This window comes from Chlorocebus sabaeus, chromosome 9 (genome assembly GCF_047675955.1).
Source record: "Chlorocebus sabaeus isolate Y175 chromosome 9, mChlSab1.0.hap1, whole genome shotgun sequence".
In the NCBI taxonomy this organism is placed as follows: domain Eukaryota; kingdom Metazoa; phylum Chordata; class Mammalia; order Primates; family Cercopithecidae; genus Chlorocebus; species Chlorocebus sabaeus.
Genome location: NC_132912.1, coordinates 13357782 through 13377561, shown reverse-complemented (window position 1 = coordinate 13377561; position 19780 = coordinate 13357782). Strand labels below are relative to the sequence as shown.

The 19780-nt window shown below is 44.9% G+C and overlaps 1 protein-coding gene across 2 annotated transcripts in view; it reads right to left on the bottom strand.

Moving 5' to 3' along the window:
* Positions 1-1604: 1604 nt before the first annotated feature.
* The window catches only part of MCM10 (minichromosome maintenance 10 replication initiation factor), a 52206-nt gene continuing 34030 nt past the window's right edge, over positions 1605-19780 (bottom strand). For both annotated transcript variants that reach the window (XM_073018724.1, XM_008002286.3), the window contains exons 14-20: positions 18341-18569; positions 15895-16039; positions 14872-14990; positions 11393-11506; positions 8617-8762; positions 3578-3620; positions 1605-3484 (exon numbers count right to left, since the gene is read on the bottom strand). In XM_073018724.1, the coding sequence (XP_072874825.1) occupies positions 3401-3484; positions 3578-3620; positions 8617-8762; positions 11393-11506; positions 14872-14990; positions 15895-16039; positions 18341-18569 (880 nt within the window). In that variant the 3' untranslated portion in view covers positions 1605-3400. The remainder of the gene's footprint in view (positions 3485-3577; positions 3621-8616; positions 8763-11392; positions 11507-14871; positions 14991-15894; positions 16040-18340; positions 18570-19780) is intronic.

The window sequence follows — 19780 nt, the reverse complement described above, 5'->3', positions numbered from 1 at the left end:
GCAAGACTCCGAAAAAAACAAAAAACAAAAAACAAAAACAAAACAAAACAAAACCCCACTATAGAAGTCTTGGTCAAGCAACGTTCCCACAGACTTGGTTCCAATTCTGTTTCAGATCTTATTTCCAAATCACTTAACCAACTTACAGGTGTGCACCACCATGCCCAGCTAATTTTTGTATGTTCAGTAGAGACGGGGTTTCACCACATTGGTCAGGCTGGTCTCCAATTCCTGACCTCAGGTGATCCACCTGCCTCGACCTCCTAAAATGCTGGGATTACAGGCATAAGCCACCGCGCCCGGCCAGATTTCACCCATCGTTCTTGAGAGCTGTGTTAGTTCCAGATCTCTAGCCATGGGATCAGAGAAATCTCTTTTACACCTAATGGGTTGCTACTAGAGATATACTTAGGCAAACAGATTTGTGCTCCAGATTTTCTAAAATGTCATTAGGTATAATTTCACCTGCTACAAACATCAAGCTTTACTTCTGTCTTCATCAGCTTTTACACAGAAACTCAATCCATGCAATCTCTTCCTGTCAACTTTGTTACCCACCAGTCCCCTGAAGCTTTGAATGTTGAAGTTCCCTTTGGGGAAAATTCCACACCCATTATTCAGAAGTTCCTCATTTGCTATTCAGGATGGTTGGTATCTAAAATACTTCCGATTTCCTTTTGATGTTTGGAAAGGGAAAATTTATTTTTTGTTTGCCAGTTCAGATCATTGTGTACTTACCTGTTCCAGTGGCTTGTGATTACACATTTAATCCCTATGTTACCAAGGACAGGTTAAGAAAAATAAAACACATGTAGGATTTGCATGAAAGCATTTCATAAAGGTTGATAAGGAAGGTAGGATTAGACTGGGCACAGTGGCTCATGCCTATAATCCCAGCACTTCGGGAGACCGAGGCAGGTGGATGACTTGAGGCCAGGAGTTTAAGACCAGCCTGGGCAACATGGTGAAAACCCTTCTCTATTAAAAATACAAAAATTGGTCAGGCGCAGTGGCTCATACCTGTAATCCCAGCACTTTCAGAGACTGAGGCGGGCGGATCACTGTGGTCAGGAGTTCAAGACCAGCCTGACCAACGTGGAGAAACCCCGTCTCTATTAAAAATACAAAATTAGCTGGGGTGGTGGCGCATGCCTGTAATCCCAGCTACTAGGGAGGCTGAGGCACGAGAATTGCTTGAACCCGGGAGGTGGAGGCGGAGGCTGCGGTGAGCCAAGATTGCACCATTGCACTCCAGCTCAGGCAAAAAGAGCAAAACTCCATCTCAAAAAAAAAAAAAAAAAAAAAAAAAAAAAAAAAATTAGCCAGGCATGGTGGTGCACGCCTGTGGTTCCATCTACTTGGGAGGCTGAAGTGGGAGGATTGCTTGAGCCCACGAGGTGGAGGTTGCAGTGAGCCAAGATTGCGCCACTGCACTCCAGCCTGGGTGATAGAGTAAGACTCTGTCTCAAAAAAATAAGTAAAATAAAATAACAAGTTTCCCTACTCTATCCTACCAACTGCTTCTCATCCCCGAATATGTTAAGAAAGCACATGCACAGAGTACCTCAAAGCAAAGTCCCCCAAGACTGAGCGAAACTAAGAAGTGACAATTATGTTTTAAATTTATTTTAAAAGTTAAAATCAAATTGTAAAAAGGCATCCAGATACCGCTCACCCTCAGCCTTTACAAGCACATTATACAACTTATAAAACAATATACAAGTGAATACTGACTGCAGTGATACCCTCTGTTCAAGCAAGACCATAGTTTTTCCCATAAGAACGGGATTGCTCAGACACCAACCTGGTGTTCAAGTTCTGTGCAGTTGTGACCTATTTCATACACACAGCTGTTTTAAGTTAACGAGATAAATAAATCTACCCTAAATGAGTCATTAAAAACATCAGTTTCAAGTGCTTTCTGGTTCTTATTAATAAATACTTTATTCTTTTCTTTGTTAGAAAAAATTAAAAAGAAAAGCAACCTTCTATAAAGCAGAAGTATACTCCTAAAAGAACAGTTATTAGGACATACCCTTAGGAGGAATACGAGTTAGATACAGCACCTTCCACCCAATTAGAGCAAAGTTTTATGAAATCTAAGGCATGTAAATTTTATTTCTGGCTTTTGAAAACCTAAATCAACCATCTCCCACAACAACCTCCCAAAAGCATTATGTACCTAACATAATAACATCTTAGGGGAAACCTAAATTACTTTTAGCTAGAACTCAAGCTTCAATAAAATAATTCAACCAATTTACCCAATCTCTAGCTGGTATCAACGTTCACTTAGGTCAAATGATATTTGGAAAAACAGGTTGCCCAGACCGAAGAATCTCCTGAATGAAACCTTTGCTGTGGTAATATGCATAAGGTTTGACCTTTCATTCTTTTTTTTTTTTGAAACAGAGGTAGGCGGATTGCTAGTGCTCAGGAGTTTGAGACCAGCCTGAGCAACATGGCAAAACTCCATCTCTACAAAAAATACAAAAATTAGCTGGGCTTCGTCACGCACGCCTGTAGTCCTAGCTATTTGGGAGACTCAGGTGGGAGGATCACTTGAGCCCAGGGAAGCCGAGGCTGCAGTGAGCCGTGATCGCACTACTGCACTCCAGCCTGGGTGACAGAGCGAGACCCTGTCTTAAATAAAAAAATTTAAAAAAATAAAATGAGATTTTACATATTGCTATCACAGGGCTCCACAATAATGCAAGAGCAGAGAGCCTTCTTTCTCTCTCTGTCTATAAATTGAAATGCAAAGTGGTTCAGTGACTTGATCAATTTCAAGGAGTAAAACAGAGATAACAGAATGGAATGAAGAAATCTGGCTTTTAATATCTGTACATCAAGACTATATTAAAGGCAGTGATCATAATTATCTAGATGGGGAAAAGTTTTATTATTTGTAGAAATCCAGTGCTAAAAAATACATTTCAGGACCACTTAGTCCAATCTTCCTGATTTTACAGATGAGAAAACTGAAGCCCAGAGTGAGAGTTACCTGGAGTGAGAGTGAAGCTAAATTAATTATTTTGCCTCTGGGTGTTCATATAAACACTAGAATTTTATTAAGACAAAGAAGTGAACACTCTATAATCAAAAGATACAAAACATAGCTCTCTGTTCACCTTCCAGTTTTGGGGCATGAAGTAATGCAATCATCCACACTGAGCTTAGAAAAGACAATGATATCTTGGTTTTCCACTTAAATGTCAACGTTAAACGTGGTGTCACACCAACACAATGGCAGAAAGTAAGTAGGCAAAGCTTACGGGCTTAACAAGCATTTGTTTTTGACGGCGTCAATCAGGAACCAATGGACGATACAGAGCCAATCCTTTGCTTTCCAGAGCCACAGGAGGCCAGGAAGGCTGTGGGAAAATGTCTCAAGTTTGGGTTATTTAAGGCTATTCAGAAATTTGGCATGTTCTTCTCCTCTTGGTAACAGAGTTTCTCCTCCTATCTTTGGACCAGTCTTTTCCTAGAAAAATGAAAATATTTTAACAGGAGATGGTTCAACATTATTAGCATGGGTCACTAAAAGGAGTCAAAAATTAGTAGGCAAATGGCATACCTTTAGCATTCCGTCCCGTTCCCATTTGTAGAGGCCACAGTTACTGAAACAGACAAGATGGATTGACTCAGCAGGGTGGTGTAGGCTCACACATGTAAAGACGACGATGCTCACTGCACCTGGGGAGGGGCTCCCCATTCAAGGAGAAGCTGTTCGAGGTGACATCTGTATTGTATGCCAAATCTGAGGTTATGCTCAAATGTGACTAAAACTAAACTTGCAATGACTTGGGAAGTGGTCTGTAGGTCCTTACAAAGCTAGAGCCTTCAGAGATGGAGTTTCAAATGATGGTACCACAGGGATCCATGCGCTGCAGGTAATGAACGCACCCTTGATTTTTACAACCGGTGGTGGTTGGGATGAGACTCAGATTTATGGAGCTGGCCCTCTGGTGCAGGATAATCTGTGTTCGGCCCCTTCCTCCTCTTTTTTTGAAGCAGAAAGGTTGAGCTAAGAAAGGAAAAGTCTTCTTTCTAGTCTGGATCATCCTTCTCCCTTTCTCTTTATAACCCAAAAGCCTTTACTCACTTTCTTTTTTTGTCTTTTTTTGGAGATGGGGTTTTGCCACGTTGCCCATGCTGGCCTCAAACTCCTGGGCACAAGTGATCTGCCTGTCTCAGCCTCCCAAAGTGCTGGGTTTACAGACGTGAGTCACTGTGCCCAGCCTCTTTACTTTCTTTTTATTCAAAGGGCCCAGGGACTGTTGTTTTGTTTTTATTTTTTTTAGAGACAGGGTTCACTCTGTGGCCCAGGCTGGAGTGCAGTAGTACGATCACAGCACACTGCAGCAGCCTTGATCTTCAGGGATCAAGTGATCCTCCTGCCTCAGCCTATTGAGTAGCTGGGACCAAAGGTACGCACCATCATGCCCAGCTAATTTTTAAATTTCTGTAGAGATGGACAGTCTCACTATGTTGCGGCTGGTCTTGAACTCCTGGGCTCAAGTGTTCCATCTGCCTCAGCCTCCCTAAGTGCTGGGATTACAGGCATGAGCCACCAAGTCCAGCCCTTCTTGCTCTTGTTTTTAACATGGTGGGTGACTTCCACCCTGAGAAGGGATGTGAACACTATGGTGAAAACTTATTTCCTACGAAGTTTACTCTGGGGAAAAGAGAGGGAAAGAGAGAAGACATATAATAAAGCCAAGGAAGTATGTCTGCCAGCTCCCTTGGATTTTAGAGGGTTGGGGTGGGGTGGGGATGCTCTGCCTGTCTTCCCTTCCCCTTACCTAGCTTAGAGTCTACTCGTATCAGTCTGTTCTCATGCTGCTAATAAAGACATACCCAAGACTGGGCAATTTATAAAGAAAAGAAGTTTAATGGACTCAGTTCCACGTGGCTGGGGAGGCCTCACAATCATGGTGGAAGATGAAGGAAGAGCAAAGGCATGTCTTACATGGCAGCAGGCAAGACAGCGTGTGCAGGGGAACTCTCCTTTATAAAACCATCATATCTTATGAGACTTATTTGTTATCATGAGAACAGCCCAGGAAAGACCTGCCTCATGATTCAATTACCTCCCACTGAGTCCCTCTCACACCTTGTGGGAATTATGGGAGCTACAATTCAAGATGAGATTTGGGGTGGGGACACAACCAAACCATATCACAATTCCTGCCCTGAAAGGTGGCATGCCAGTGGCCATAGCCCTTACAGCCTCCCAACCATCACCTTCCACCTCCAGAGACTGGTTCAGTATCAATGGAGAGAACTCTGGTAGCCTATCAGTAGATCAATGATAAAATTGTGAGGAAAAAAAAAAAAATCACTATTCTAGTCAGGAGTCAGCAAACTACAACCCCAATCCAGCACATCGCTAGTTTTTATAAATAAAGTTTTATTTGAACACAGCCGTGCCCAGTTGCCTGTGTATTATCTATGGATGCTTTCAGGCTGCACCAGCAGAGCTGTGTGGCCCACAAAGCCTAATATGTTCACCACTGACATTTTATAGGCAATGTGTGCTGACTTCTGTTCTAGATCAAGAACTAGCCAAGCATGGTGGCTCACGCCTGTAATCCTAGCACTTTGGGCAGCTGAGCCCACCAGAGCCCAGGAGTTTGAAACCAGCCTGGACAACAGAGTGAGACACTGTCTCTACAAAAAAAAGTAAATTAAAAAAATTAGCTAGGTGTGGTGGTGCACACCTGTAGTCCCAGCTACTCAGGAGGCAGAAGCAGGAGGATCGCTTGAGCCCATGAGTTCAAGCCTGCAATGGGCTATGATTATGGCACTGCACTCCAGCCCGCATGACAGAGTGAGACCCTGTCTCAAAAAAAGAAGAAAAAAATTAAAAAAAAAAAAAAAAAAGCAACTGACAAAAAGTCCAGAAAAAGCGTGGTTCTTACAATCACAGTGCCATCTGGAGGCTGAAAGGCATCGTGCCCTTCCATTTGTGCCCTGTACTTAATGAACAGAATTTTTTTGATTTTTCTAACGTTTTCCGTAAGCTCTTACTATAATGACATTTTTAGTCATCTATTTTCGAAAGAAGTCAAGTATCAATATATAAATAACTACTTAAAAAATTATAATCTAGATTGTGAAAAATTGGCAAGCCACCTCCTGGTAAAGTGATGAACTGGCCCAGGTTCCTGTCTCCCTCCCTAGGATCCCTGGATCAACCCGGGAGAACCTGAAGTGAGAGTGAAGTATGAACTCCAGGAAGTAAACAACAAATGAAAATAAGCAAGCACACAAAAAGGCAGTGATACTATCCCAGTGAGAGCTCTTGACAGGAATAAGAACTCACTGAGGTGAAAGCACTGAGGTGCTGAGGCCAGGGGACACGTGTGGGGAGGGCATAGGGTGCCCGCGGGTGAAATGTGAGGGGTGTTGCCATGGGCACGGTCATGAGTTAGGAACAGCAGATGCGATGAACACAGACGCATCCTACAAACATAGAGCCGAGTGAGAAACGAAATCAAATGAGACACATAACTCTGTACCACGTATGCGAAATAAACATGGCTGCATAGCAAGCAGTACACATTCACAAGAAAACTAACAAGAGGATCACAGCAACCATCTGAGAATGGCTGAGGATGGTGTGAAGGGATAGGATGGAGGGAGAAGGGGTAAGAAGAGAACATGAATGAGCCGGGAAGGGCACTGGATGGACCCGCGACGGCGGCGTGCTGCACCAGGGAGGGTTCCTTAACCCAGCTCCGGAGGTGCCACCGTCATATTCTACGCGAATGATGTCCCTTGACTGTTAAACATGGCAGCTCTGCCTCCGTATCTGACGTTGTCCCAAAAAGTAAAAAGAGAAACAAAAGACCCTTACAACACACACAGTCAGTCCTCCACACCTGTGGGTTCAACCACCGCATCTGTGGGTCAAAAGTATTCGGAAAAACACTCATCCTCAGAGATACCATCTTACACCAGTCAGAATGGCTATTATTAAAAAGGCAAAAAATAACCAAATGCTGGCATGGATGTGGTGAAAAGGGAGCGCTCACACTGGTGGGAATGCAAATGAGCACAACCTCATCCAGAAAACATATGAAGATTCCTCAAAGAACTAAAAATAAGACTACCATTCAATCCAGCAATCCCACTACTGGGTATCTAACCAAAGAAAAAGAAATAGGTATACTGATTTCTGCTCACGTATGTTTATCGCAGCACTAGTCACAATAGCAAAGACATGGAATCAACCGAAATGCCCATCAAGAGATGACTGGATAAAGAAAATGTGGTACATATACACCATGGAATACTGCTCAGCCATAACAAAGAATGAAGTCATGTTTTTTACAGCAACACGGATGCTGGAGCATGTTGGCAACATTTTTCACTTAGGATAATGGCAACATTATCCTAAGTGAAAAAACTCAGAAACAGAAAGTCAAATACTGCATGTACCCACTTACAAATGGGAGCTAATGTGTATGCAAAGACACAGAAGGTGGAATAATAGACACTGAAGGGTGGGAGGGGGTGAGGGAGGAGAAATTACCTAACGGGTACAATGTACATTATTTCAGGTGATGGCTACACTAAAAGCCCCGACTTTACCACTACACAAACTATCCAGGTAACAAAATTGCACCTGTGCCCCTTATATTTATGCAAATTAAAAAACAAAACAAATATACATATATATGAAGCACAATAAAAAATAATAAAATAAAAAAACAATATAACAACTATTTGCAGCATTTACATTGTATTAGGTAATTTTTTTTTTTTTTTTGAAACAGAGTCTCACTCTATTGCTCAGGCTGGAGTGCAGTGGAGGGATCTGTGCTCACTGCAGGCTCTGCCCCCCGGGTTCATGCCATTCTCTTGCCTCAGCCTCCGGAGTAGCTGCGACTACAGGTGCCCGCCACCAGGCCTGGCTAATTTTTTTTTGTATTTTTAGTAGAGATGGGGTTTCACCATGTTAGCCAGGATAGTCTCGATCTCCTGACCTCGTGAGCTGCCCACCTCAACCTCCCAAAGTGCTGGGATTAAAGGCGTGAGCCACCGCACCTGGCTGTATTAGGTATTATAAGTAATCTAGAGATGATTTAAAGTATATGGAAGGATATGTGCACATTATATGCACATATGACACTATTTTATATCAGAGACTTGAGCATCCACAGATTTTGGTATCCTGCGGGGAGAGTGCTGTCCTGGGACCAATGCCCCTTGGATACTGAAGAACAGCAGCCCTCACAAGCTAAAGACATATAAAATGATCAAATAACTCTTTGGAGAGAGGAAAAAAATGTTATATGCATCCTAGCCCCCAACAAACACACACATGTTCACCACCCCACCCTATGATTCTTTACTTATTTATTCAACAAACACTTCTGAGGACCCCCTATGGGCCAGGCACTACATTAGGTGCTGGGGACAGCAGTAAAAGGGCAGGGTCCCTTCCTTCCAGGGATTTCAGTTAACAACTTGAGTCCCAAGGGTAGCCTGGAGCTATAGGAAGGCATGGAATGATTATCCAATGTTCCAAGGGAACAGAATCACAGACTCTGGAAAAAGAGATGAAAATCCCCACGTGGGACAAAGAGCTCCAGGTGATTCTCATACCTGCAGTGCTTGTTTGGGAGTCTGTCCAAGGAGATGCTTCTGTTTCCACAGGGACACTTGAAAAACCTCTTCACGCCGTCATGCCAGTGGTATTCGTGCTGCTCACTGACGCAGGTCTCCAGCAGCTTGAAGTGGGTGTAGGCGCACTGCACAGAGCAACAAAAAACCCACACCGCCGGTGAAGAGCTTTTGAGGACAAATGCTCAGCTGTAGTCAGGGCAATCTGCTCCATGACCATCTGGTCTGTCATCACCACCTGGGCCCTTGCTAGGGGTCTGGGCCACCTTCGCCTCTTGCTACAGGGACCCGTGTGATTACCTGACTCCGTCACACTGATACCACTGTTTCTCATGTTTGGCCCAATTTCTGGTCAGGCACAAAGTACACAATAACTTTCTGGTATTGTGTAACATGTTCCATGATGACAATAGCAAGGGCAGGAGAGGAAAAGTACTGTAAACCCCTAAATAGCTTCCGTCAGTCTGTGCTAGAGTCATTATGGCCCTTTGCTTATATAGGATGCAGAGGCTTGGGATCTATTTAGAAAGACGAATCAGCAGCTCTTCCATTTTCTTCTATGATCTATAGAAAGGATACAGGCTTATTCTTACCCCCTATTTCATTAACAGCAAAGCCAAGACAGAGAGATTAAGGAATCCCCTTTTAATTTCGATCCTCAGAAGGACCGAAGAGAATGAGAAATGGTGGGTGAGCAGCAAAACATGTGCGGGAGAGAGTGATGTAACTTCTGGGAATTACACTGAGTTTGATCAATAACTCGAGACTTGGGCAAGCTCAGAAAGTGCAGAGCAGAGTGGTGAGCCCAAGGCTGGCATGACAATGGCCCCCTAAAGATATGCACAGCCTACTCCCCAAAACTGCGAGTGTGTGCTGGTCCAGGGTCAAGGGGAAATCAAGGCTGCAGGTGAAATTCAGGTTACTAATGGATAGGGAGATTGTCCTGGATGATCTGGGTGGGCCCAATGGAATTACAAGGACCCTTAAACGTGGAAGAGGTGCTCAGGGCTGGAATGTGAGAGCTCAATCCACAGACGCTGGCTGCGTTGAGGAAGTGAGGACAGGCAAGGATGCAGCGACTCAGAAGCTGGGCAAGATGATTCTCCCTTACGGCAGCCCCGTCTGCAGGAAACCCGGCCCTGGCTACACCCTGATTTTAGACCAGCAAGACCCACAGACTTCTGACCCACACAAGAGATAATAAATGTGCACTGTGAGGCCGGGCACGGTGGCTCATGCTTGTAATCCCAGCACTTTGGGAGGCCGAGGCAGGCAGATCATCTGAGGTCAGGAGTTCCAGACCAGCCTGTCCAACACGGTGGACTACTAAAAATACAAAAATTAGCCGGGCAGTGTGGTGTGTGCCCGTAATCCCAGCAACTCGGAAGGCTGAGACACGAGAATCGCTTGAACGAGAGGCAGAGGTTGCAGTGAGCCGAGATTGTGCCACTGCACTGCAAGCTGGGTGACAGAGTAAGACTGTCTCAAAATAAATAAATAAATAATAAAATAACAAAAAAATGTGCATTGTGTTAGGCCACCTCATCTGTGATCATCTGTTACGGCGGCAACGGGAGACAACCCACCAGCTCCGCTGCGGGTCCACCGCTGCGTCCGAGTAAGAGCTGCCATCTGAGGTGAAATGCAATGGTGGGTGTGTGTTTCCTGTCTTCTCAAAACTATGTTTCAAAGAATCATCTTTACTTATGCTCCAAGATAGAAACTTTCTCAAGGAAGTCCTCCTTTCGGTGGTAGCTGATTCGGAGCTGACCCTCAAATACACAGGAAAGCTAAACTGTTAAAAAGAGTAAGACAGAGAAAAGTGCACTTGGTAAGCTACGCCCCTCCCACATCTTCTCCAGGTTTATTAAGTAGGCCGATGTGCCACGAAGGGATCGCGGGAACAAATGGTAATGGAAGGAACAGTGTTCACCAAGAGCTTTCTTCTTTCTTCTCTTTTTTCTTTTTGAGATAGGATCTCGCTCTGTTGCCCAGGCTAGGGTGCAGTGGTGTGATCACAGCTCACTGCAGCTTTGGATTCCTAGGCTCAAGTGATCTTCCTGCCTTAGCCTCCCAAATAGCTGGAGCCACAGGTGTGCACCACCACACCTGGCTAATTTTTTATTTTTTGTTGAGATGGGGTCTCACAATGTTGCCCAGGTTGGTCTCAAACTCCTGGCCTCAAGTGATCCTCCTGCCTTGGCCTCCCAAAGTGCTGCGATTCCAGGCGTGAGCCATCGCACCTAACCCTTTCTTCCCATTTTTAATCAATGTTGAGGAATAGAGGACTTAGAATTTTCTAAGAGATTTATGATAAAAATTCTGCAAACACTGATGATGATATAATCCACACTCTGGCTTGAGACTCAACAGAGCAGGTTCAGCCAGGAGTAGGAAAGCAGTGGTGGATCATAACATGAGAGGCCAAGGGGTTCAACCATGGTCCCAAGGCCTGAGAATGCTGAGCGAGGAATATGCCAGAACCTGAGAAAGAGCAGCCAGAGCCACGTGGACCCAGTGGTCCAGGGAAAGAGATGGGGGCTCTGGTCAAATGAGAGAAGAATCCCCTTTGCAGAGCACAGCAGCCAGGTCAGGCAGGAAGCCCGGTCCTGGGCCACCTGCGCCCTTTGCTTTCCAGCCTAATTAACTGACACATCACGAGATAGGGCCCCAGATCCCACAGGTTCTCCATGTGCTGCTGAGTCACAAAAGCACCACACAGGGCCCATGGGTTGCTGTAGCCCCCGCCTTCACCCACCGTCTTGCATGTCACGACACGGCATTTCACTTCTCTGATGTTTCTCATCTTTTCTTCCATTTGTTCTTTTTTCACCAGTGGCTCAAAGTAGCGCTCCTGCAGCTCAGCCTCGGCCTGGAATGACGGGGCATACGGAAGACCCGGCATTAAATCCAGTATGTGCTCAGGCAGCACAGTAAGAGTAACTTCATGATTATTCAAATGACTCAGCTGATAATAATCAAAACAGAACAGAACCGAAGAGGCAGGCTAAGTGTGAGAGGGCTCTGGACAGTACCTCGATGAGCTGCAAAGCAAAAGATGACGATGCATAGAAATGACCTCATAATATGCAAAGGGACATGAGAGCATTTGGTGATTTTTATTTTTATTTTATTTTATTTTTGAGATGGAGTCTCGCTGTCACCTAGGCTAGAGTGCAGTGGTGCAACCTCTACCATACTGTAACATCCACCTCCTGGGTTCAAGTGATTCTCTTGCACCAGCCTCCTGAGTAGCGGGGACTACAGATGACCGCCACGATGCCCAGCTAAATTTTTGGATTTTCAGTAGAGATGGGGTTTTGCCCTGTTGGCCAGGCTGGTTTCAAACTCTTGACCTCAGGTGATCCACCTGCCTTGGCCTGCCAAAGAGCTAGGATTACAGGCGTGAGCACCTGGCCCATTTGGTGCTTTTTAAAGCACCAAATACAAATAAACACTCCTAACGTGACAGTATTATCATGTCAAGTGTGTGCCCAAAGGCAGTTATTTCTACAGTTCTAATACAGACTCCACATATACAATGTACTCCAGGCCCCAACTGGTGAGTTTCCTGGGTGCACAGAACATCAGGGAACAGCCCTGAGGGCAGAGATCCTTGTGGCAGAATGTGGGTGCAGTGACGGGGTTAGCGTTGCTCCACAGGCAGGAGGGCCCGGGGCCTCGGGTGCCCCAGAGGCGAGGAGCTCAACTCTGTAGGCTGCAGAGTCAGCTCTGGCATCTCTCCTGAGTTTCAAGTCCAGTGAAAAGATATGATGCAGAATTGTCTCGTTAGTTATGTGTTAACCGAAGGAAGAGCAGATCATTCGGAGTAGTGATACTGAATGGGGATATTTTGAAAATTGGTGGGAGTACTTTCTTTGTCATCGCAATGATTGCTACCTCTGCGGCTAGCAGGGACCAGGGGTGCTGCACTGTCTGCAATGCATGCAACAGTCACCGACACAACCAAGGATTGCTTCTCCTCCTGCCTGGCTTCTGTGTGCTCTATGAGACATCTGTGTGGATGGGGAACCTGATTAAAACCCTAGAATTTAACAGCTTTCTACACAACCCTACAATATTTGTGCGTGGTTTTAACCTCTGTTGACTACTCCAAGAGTAAAACTAGACTCCTGTGTATACTGAGGGACAATGGTACTTTGTTTTCTCAGGATTATTTACTTACACACACACACACACACACACACACACACACACACACACACACACTATCCAGCCTGGGCAACATAGATAAACTCTGTCTGTAAAAAAAAAATTAATTAAAAAAAAATCAGCCAGTCGGCCAGGCGTGGTGGCTCATGCCTGTAATCCCAGCACTTTGGGAGGCCGAGGCGGGCAGATCACGAGGTCAAGAGATCAAGGCCATCCTGGCCAACATTGTGAAACCCCGTCTCTATTAAAAATACAAAAATTAGCCAGGCGCGGTGGCTCAAGCCTGTAATCCCACCACTTTGGGAGGCTGAGATGGGCGGACTACGAGGTCAGGAGATCGAGACCATCCTGGCTAACACGGTGACACCCCGTCTCTACAAAAAAATACAAAAAACTAGCCGGGCGAGGTGGCGGGCGTCTGTAGTCCCAGCTACTCGGGAGGCTGAGGCGGGAGAATGGCATAAACCTGGGAGGCGGAGCTTGCAGTGAGCTGAGATCTGGCCACTGCACTCCAGCCTGGGCAACAGCTCGAGACTCTGTCTCAAAAAAAAAAAAAAAAAAAAAAAAAATTAGCCAGGCATGGTGGTGGGCGCCTGTAGTCCCAGGTACGGGAGGCTGAGGCAGGAGAATCGTTTGAGCCCAGGAGACAGATGTTGCAGTGAGCCGAGATCACGCCATTGTACTCCAGCCTGGCGACAGAGTGAGACATTGTCTCCAGAAAAAAAAAAAAAGCCAGGCATGGTGATGCGCTTGTAGTCCCAGCTACTTGCGAGGCTAAGGCAGGAGCATCACTTGAGTCCAGGAGTTTGAGGCTGCAGTGAGCCCTGACCGCGCCACTGCACTCCAGCCTGGGGGACAGAACAAGACCTTGTCTCAAAAAAAACAAAACCTTCCCAACTCCCCGCCAAAAGTACGTTATCTAGTCCTAGCTATTCAGGAGACCAAGGTATGAGAATTGCTTGAGCCTGGGAGTTCAAGACCAGACTGGGGAACATACAGAGACCCTGTCTGAACACCCTTCCAACTCCTGAAGCAAAAACCCTACATTATCAAAGAAATAGGTCCATGTTATTTACCAAGACACAAACCTATGTGAGTCTCCATTTCTGGCTCATTTACACTGATAAGCCCAAGCCTCTGACGACTTTATTATTTCCCCTAAGCTAGTTCTGCCCCTGCATTTACGAATCCATAATGAAATCTGTATCTTTATCATAAATATTTTCATTTTTTCTTCTTTGCATTAGGATATTTATGGATTTTTTGAAATGACTAGCATAGGTAATTCATATTATCTAGGAATTTTATTTCAAGATAAGGAAGCAATACAAAATACTTGTTATTAAAAAGGATCTTTTGGCATGATGGGGTTAACTATTGATTTAGAGTATTTGAAATGCCGATATAAAAATACTGGAATGGGAAAACTCTCTTTGCATATTGCAAGGCAGAAAATAGCAGCAGTGTAGAGCCATTTAAACATAATTTCACAGCCATAACCAAATGCAAACATTTTTATAATATTGATATCTATTTAAGTCATGTTAAATCAAATTATATTCTTCAGTAAAGAGACAAGGACAAAGCTAAAATTGATTAGAAACTCTCCTGTTCTTCAAACAAACTGATATATACCTACCTCTAGATTTATGTAAAAAACAGATTCTTGGCTGGGCACAGGCATGGTGGCTCACGCCTGTAATTCCAGCACTTTGGGAGGCCAAGGTGGGAGGATCGCTTGAGGTCAGGAGTTAAGAGATCAGCCTGGCCAGCATGGTGAAACTCTGCCTCTACTAAAAATACAAAAATCTGCTTGGTGTGCTGGCGGATGCCTGTAATCCCAGCTACTCGGGAGGCTGAGGCAGGAGAATCGCTTGAACCTGGGAGGCAGAGGTTGCAGTGAGCTGAGATTGCACCACTGCACTCCAGCCTGGGCCACAGACTGAGACTCCATCTCAGAAAAACAAAACAAAACAAACAACAGATTCTTGGTCCTACAGCTAAGCACCTTGGCTTTGAAGGACAGCGGATATCAACACCATCCTTGAGCTTTTGGGCTCTTACCTCTTTCAGGATGCCTGTGTGTTTTGATTTTGCTTTTAGGATTTTCTGAAATTCCTCAGATTCCAGGTAGGCAAGTTGTTCTCTCCTTTTTTTCCTGGCAGGCTCCAGTTCATCCTCAGCTAGGGCACAAGGAACAAACATCAGCAGTGACCAAGACATTTCACAAAGCCAGCGTGCCTCATCGACTCCACCCCCTTCCACTCCCTCTTCCTCTGCCTACCAGCCCTTCAAACTTGATCTACCCCAGCTGGTCCCAGCAGGGAAAAGCTCTCAGAGGTGTGCCAAGAAGCTAAGTAAGCCCAGAATGTGGGGTGGTGGCAGATTTGACCACTAAATTAGAATCTCTTTTTCACCTTCAAATAGGCAGCTGACTATGATAACAGATAACAACAACGTTAAATAATGTTGACAATTACCTTAAAATGATATTGCCAACTTCAGAGTTTTAAAAATAAAGATACGGCAATTTAAACAAAGGAATTCTAGTTCTGTCAAAGCAAATCTTTATGCTAATATATATGTACAAAGATTCAATGAACAATCCTATTCCCAAGTATTCAAATTGTGCCCAATTTTATTCCAATTTAATGTGATTATAAAAAAATCAGTTCCAGCTCACGTATGTAATCCCAGCACTTTGGGAGGCCAAGGCGGGTGGATCACGAGGTCAAGAGATTGAGACCATCTTGGCCAACATGGTGAAACCCCATCAGTACTAAAAATACAAAACATTAGCTGGGCGTGGTGGCATGCGCTTATAGTCCCAGCTACTCGTGAGGCTGAGGCAGGAGGATCGCTTGAACCCAGGAGGCTGCACCACTGCACTTCAGCCTGGCAACAGAGCAAGGTTCTGTCCCCCCATAAAAAAAAAAATCAGTTCCACCTGTATAAATTCTATTTAGGTATTCTATACAGGAGGAAATGGAAGTAATTACTTGACACCTGGGCGCTGGTTTGGGTTTAGAACATATTTCCCTTAGAAACAGTTTCTCTTTCCCACTGTTAACTGTGAAACTGCAGTACCTTGAGAAGAAAACAGGGTGTTTTTTTCTACACGTTCCTTCACCTCCAGGATGTCCTGAGGGTCCTTTTGCTTCTTTTTAATGCTGTTTGGGTTTGTTTTTGTAAGAATCTGGCCTTTTGCCCTTAATTTGGTGATAGCAGCTAACTAGAAAAAAAGAGATGAGAGAGAGGTAAAGATCTGAAAGATGACAGAGGCACTTATAGACCTGGACCCCTTTTTTGTTATTAACCAGTGAATTCTGGCTGTTCTCTGACAGAAATTGGCAGAACATATCTTAATTTTACTTAGTATTATTAACAGAATTACTAGAATATAATAGCATGGGAGACAGGTCTGTATGTTGATGAATAAAGTCTTAGTTTATTTAAATATAACAAGTTTGACATCAGCGAGACTGCAGGCTTCCAGATCCATAAAGGAACCACATCACCATTTTGGAAGTTTTCGAATCAGAATTAAGATAGAATTCCATCCAGCTCTGCCATGGACTACCTTGTAACCCAATGAAAATTACTTAATTTCTCATGTATAAAGTGGAAATGGGGCTTGGCATGGTGGCTTATTGTAAACCCAGCACTTTGGGAGGCTGAGGCAGGTGGATTTCTTGAGACAAGCCTGTGCAACACAGTGAGACTTCACCTCTACAAGAAATACAAAAATTAGCTGGGCATGGTAGTGCATGCCTGTAGTTCCAGATACTCAGGGGACTGAGGTGGGAGGATCACCTGAGCCTGGGGAGGTGGAGGTTTCAGTGAGCTGTGACTACACCACTGTACACCGGCCTGGGAAACACAGTGAGACGCTGTCTCAAAACAAACACACACAAAAAAGAGAAGGAAATGATGATATAGCATTGACCTACCTTTGAAGGTTATAGTTGTATGGATGAAATAAGATAATATCTGCAAAGTATGAATCTTTACATAGTAAATACATTCCTGGCCAGGTGCAGTGGCTCATGCCTGTAATCCCAGCACTTTGGGAGACTGAGGCAGGTGGATCATTTGAGGTCAGGAGTTAACCAGCCTGGCCAACATGGTGAAACCTGTCTCTGCTAAAAATACAAAAATTAGTTGGGTGTGGTGTGGTGGTGGGCGCCTGTAATTCCAGCTATTCAGGAGGCTGAGGCAGGAGAATTGATTGAACCCAGGAGGTGAAGGCTGCAAGTGAGGCGAGACCGCACCACTGCACCCCAGCCTGGGTGACAGAGCAAGACTCCATCTCAAATAAATAAATAAATAAATAAACAAATAAATAAACAAACAGTAAATAAACAGCACATACATATCACAGGTACGGAGTAATATAGACATGTGCCACGGTTATTATAGGTATTGCTGTTATTATAGGTAAGGTTTTGGCATACAGCTAGCCTTTGCCCTTCATTTGGCTGCAGCTGCTAACTAGAGGGAAGAGAGAAGCTTGATCAGGGGACTCAGGAAACAGACACTTGGGGCTCTGGGTGTCTTACCCCTACTTCAGCCACAGCAGCTCAGCTTTCACCTGTCACGGGACTGGACTTTTACGTAAGATTTCTTTTAAAGAAGGATTCTTGATGCCTGTAGTCCCAGCACTATGGGAAGCTGAGGTGGGATTGCTTGAGTCCAGGAGTGTAAGACCAGCCTGGGTAACAAAGGGAGGCCCCCATCTCTACAAAAAATAAAAAAATTAGCCAAGGCTTGGTGGCATGTGCCTGCAGTCCCGGCTACTACTTGGGAGGCTGAGGCACGTGGAGCAATCGATCCTGGGAGGTTGAGGCTGCAGTGAACCATGATTGTTCCACTGCACTCCAGCCTGGGTGACAGGGGGAGACCATGTCTCAAAAAAATAAATAAAATGGCCAGGCATGGTGGCTCACACCTATAATCCTAGCAGTTTGGGAGGTCAAGGCAAGCAGATCCTTTGAGGTCAAGAGTTCGAGACCAGTTCGAGACATGGTGAAACCATGTCTCTACTAAAAACACAAAAATTAGCCAGGCGTGGTCATAGGCGCCTGTAATACCAGCTACTCAGAAGGCTGAGGCAGGAGAATCACTTGAATCCAGGAGGCCGAGGTCAGTAAGCCGAAATCGTGCCACTGCACTCCAGCCTACACGATAGAATGAGACTCCATCCAATAAATAAATAGATAAATAAAACAAAAAATGGATTCCTTAAACCACCATTTTACAGTCTCGCCTCAACAATTCCAAGAATTTTTTTCCTACTGTCAGTGCCTCTGGTTATAAAACACTATCTTCCTCTAGGTTACCTCTTGTAGCCTGACGAGAAAAAGTGTTGAGATAACAGATCTAACTTTCTTCTAATATTATGTTGACACTACCATGTTTTCAAATTACACTGACTCCGATCACGATTAATAAACAGTTATTAGGTGTCTGTCTTCCTCTAGCTCTGCCCTACAGAATGCAAACTCAAGCGTTAAAGAGAAGAGATGCCAGTTACCTTTTTGGCTTCTGCTAAAGCACTCAGTTTTGGTCTTGGTGGTGGTGACTCATCATAAAAGAGAACATCATCTCCTTCCACGATGCCTCGCCCCAGCTTGGGCGTCATTGTGGCCGGGGCTCCCTCCAGCCTGGGGAACTCGGATCCTGTCCGTGGAGGCTGAGCGGGGGGTTGTCTTGAGGAGGAGGGCACAGCTGGGCTCTTGACTTCACTTGAGCTCTGCAGAAATCTTTAAAGAACATACAGTCAAAATATGCAAACAGGGTTTATGAAAATAAAAACTCTAGAACTTAAGGTGGACTGGGAGGCGGCAGGCAGGCCACCAGCTGGGAGCTAGTTGTTAGCAAAATAATGTCCCCTTCTTGGCTGGTAATTCAAACTTGCACACAATAAGAACAATATTAGCTTTACTAACTCCACCGTTATTTGAGTTTTCTTTGAATAAGCTGTAATTGTCCTAACACTTTAGAACTGATTAGTGTTTTTATCAACCGGTTGTCCAGTGGATGTCATCCGCAGTGCGCATAGCTGAAGATGTGGTGTGAACTATATTCCCACCCCTACCGTCAGCTCTAGGGCCTGTAAGAACTCAGCGCATCTCCCTGCATCTTCGTTTATGCTACTGGGAAGGGCCAATACAAGTGAGACATTGGAAGTCATTAACGAAAAGTACTGTAACTTAGAGATTATTTTACAGTCCTTTTTTTTTGAGACAGAGTCTCGCTCTGTTGCCCAGGCTGGAGTGCAGTGGCATGATCTCGGCTCACTGCAACCTCTGCCTCCCCAGTTCAAGTGATTCTCGTGCCTCAGCCTACCAAGTGTTGGGATTATAGGCGTGAGCCATCACACCTGGCAACAAATAGTTTTAAGAGCTATTTTACTTTTATTTTTGGAGACAGGGTCTTGCTCTGTCATCCAGACTGGAGTGAACTGGCATGATTGCAGCTCGCTGCCCCTCTGCTTCCCAGGCTCAGATGATCCTCCCACCTCAGCCTCCTGAGTATCTGGGACCACAGTGTGCACCGCCCTACCCAGGTAATTTTTGTATTTTTTGTAGAGACAGGATTTCACCATGTTGCTCAGATTGGTCTTGAACTCCTGGGCTCAGGCAATCTGCCTGCCTCAGCCTCCCAAAGTGCTAGGATTATAGATACGAGCCACTGAGTCAGCCTTGTAAGAGATATTTAAAAACAAACAACAAACCTCAGAAATCATCTAGTCCAAACTTACCATCTGATCAATGAAGAAACTGAGGCCTAGAATCACATTACTCACAAGGGCCAGACTCAAGACGAGAGCCAGCCCATCCCAGAGCAGTACTCTTCCCAACCCCACACACCCACTCTTGCAAGCTCCAGGCTGTGTTTGCAAACTGCCTATCAAATCCTGCGCAAAGATTAGGTTTCCTTGGCCAACAAAACTCCGAAAATGTTCATTATG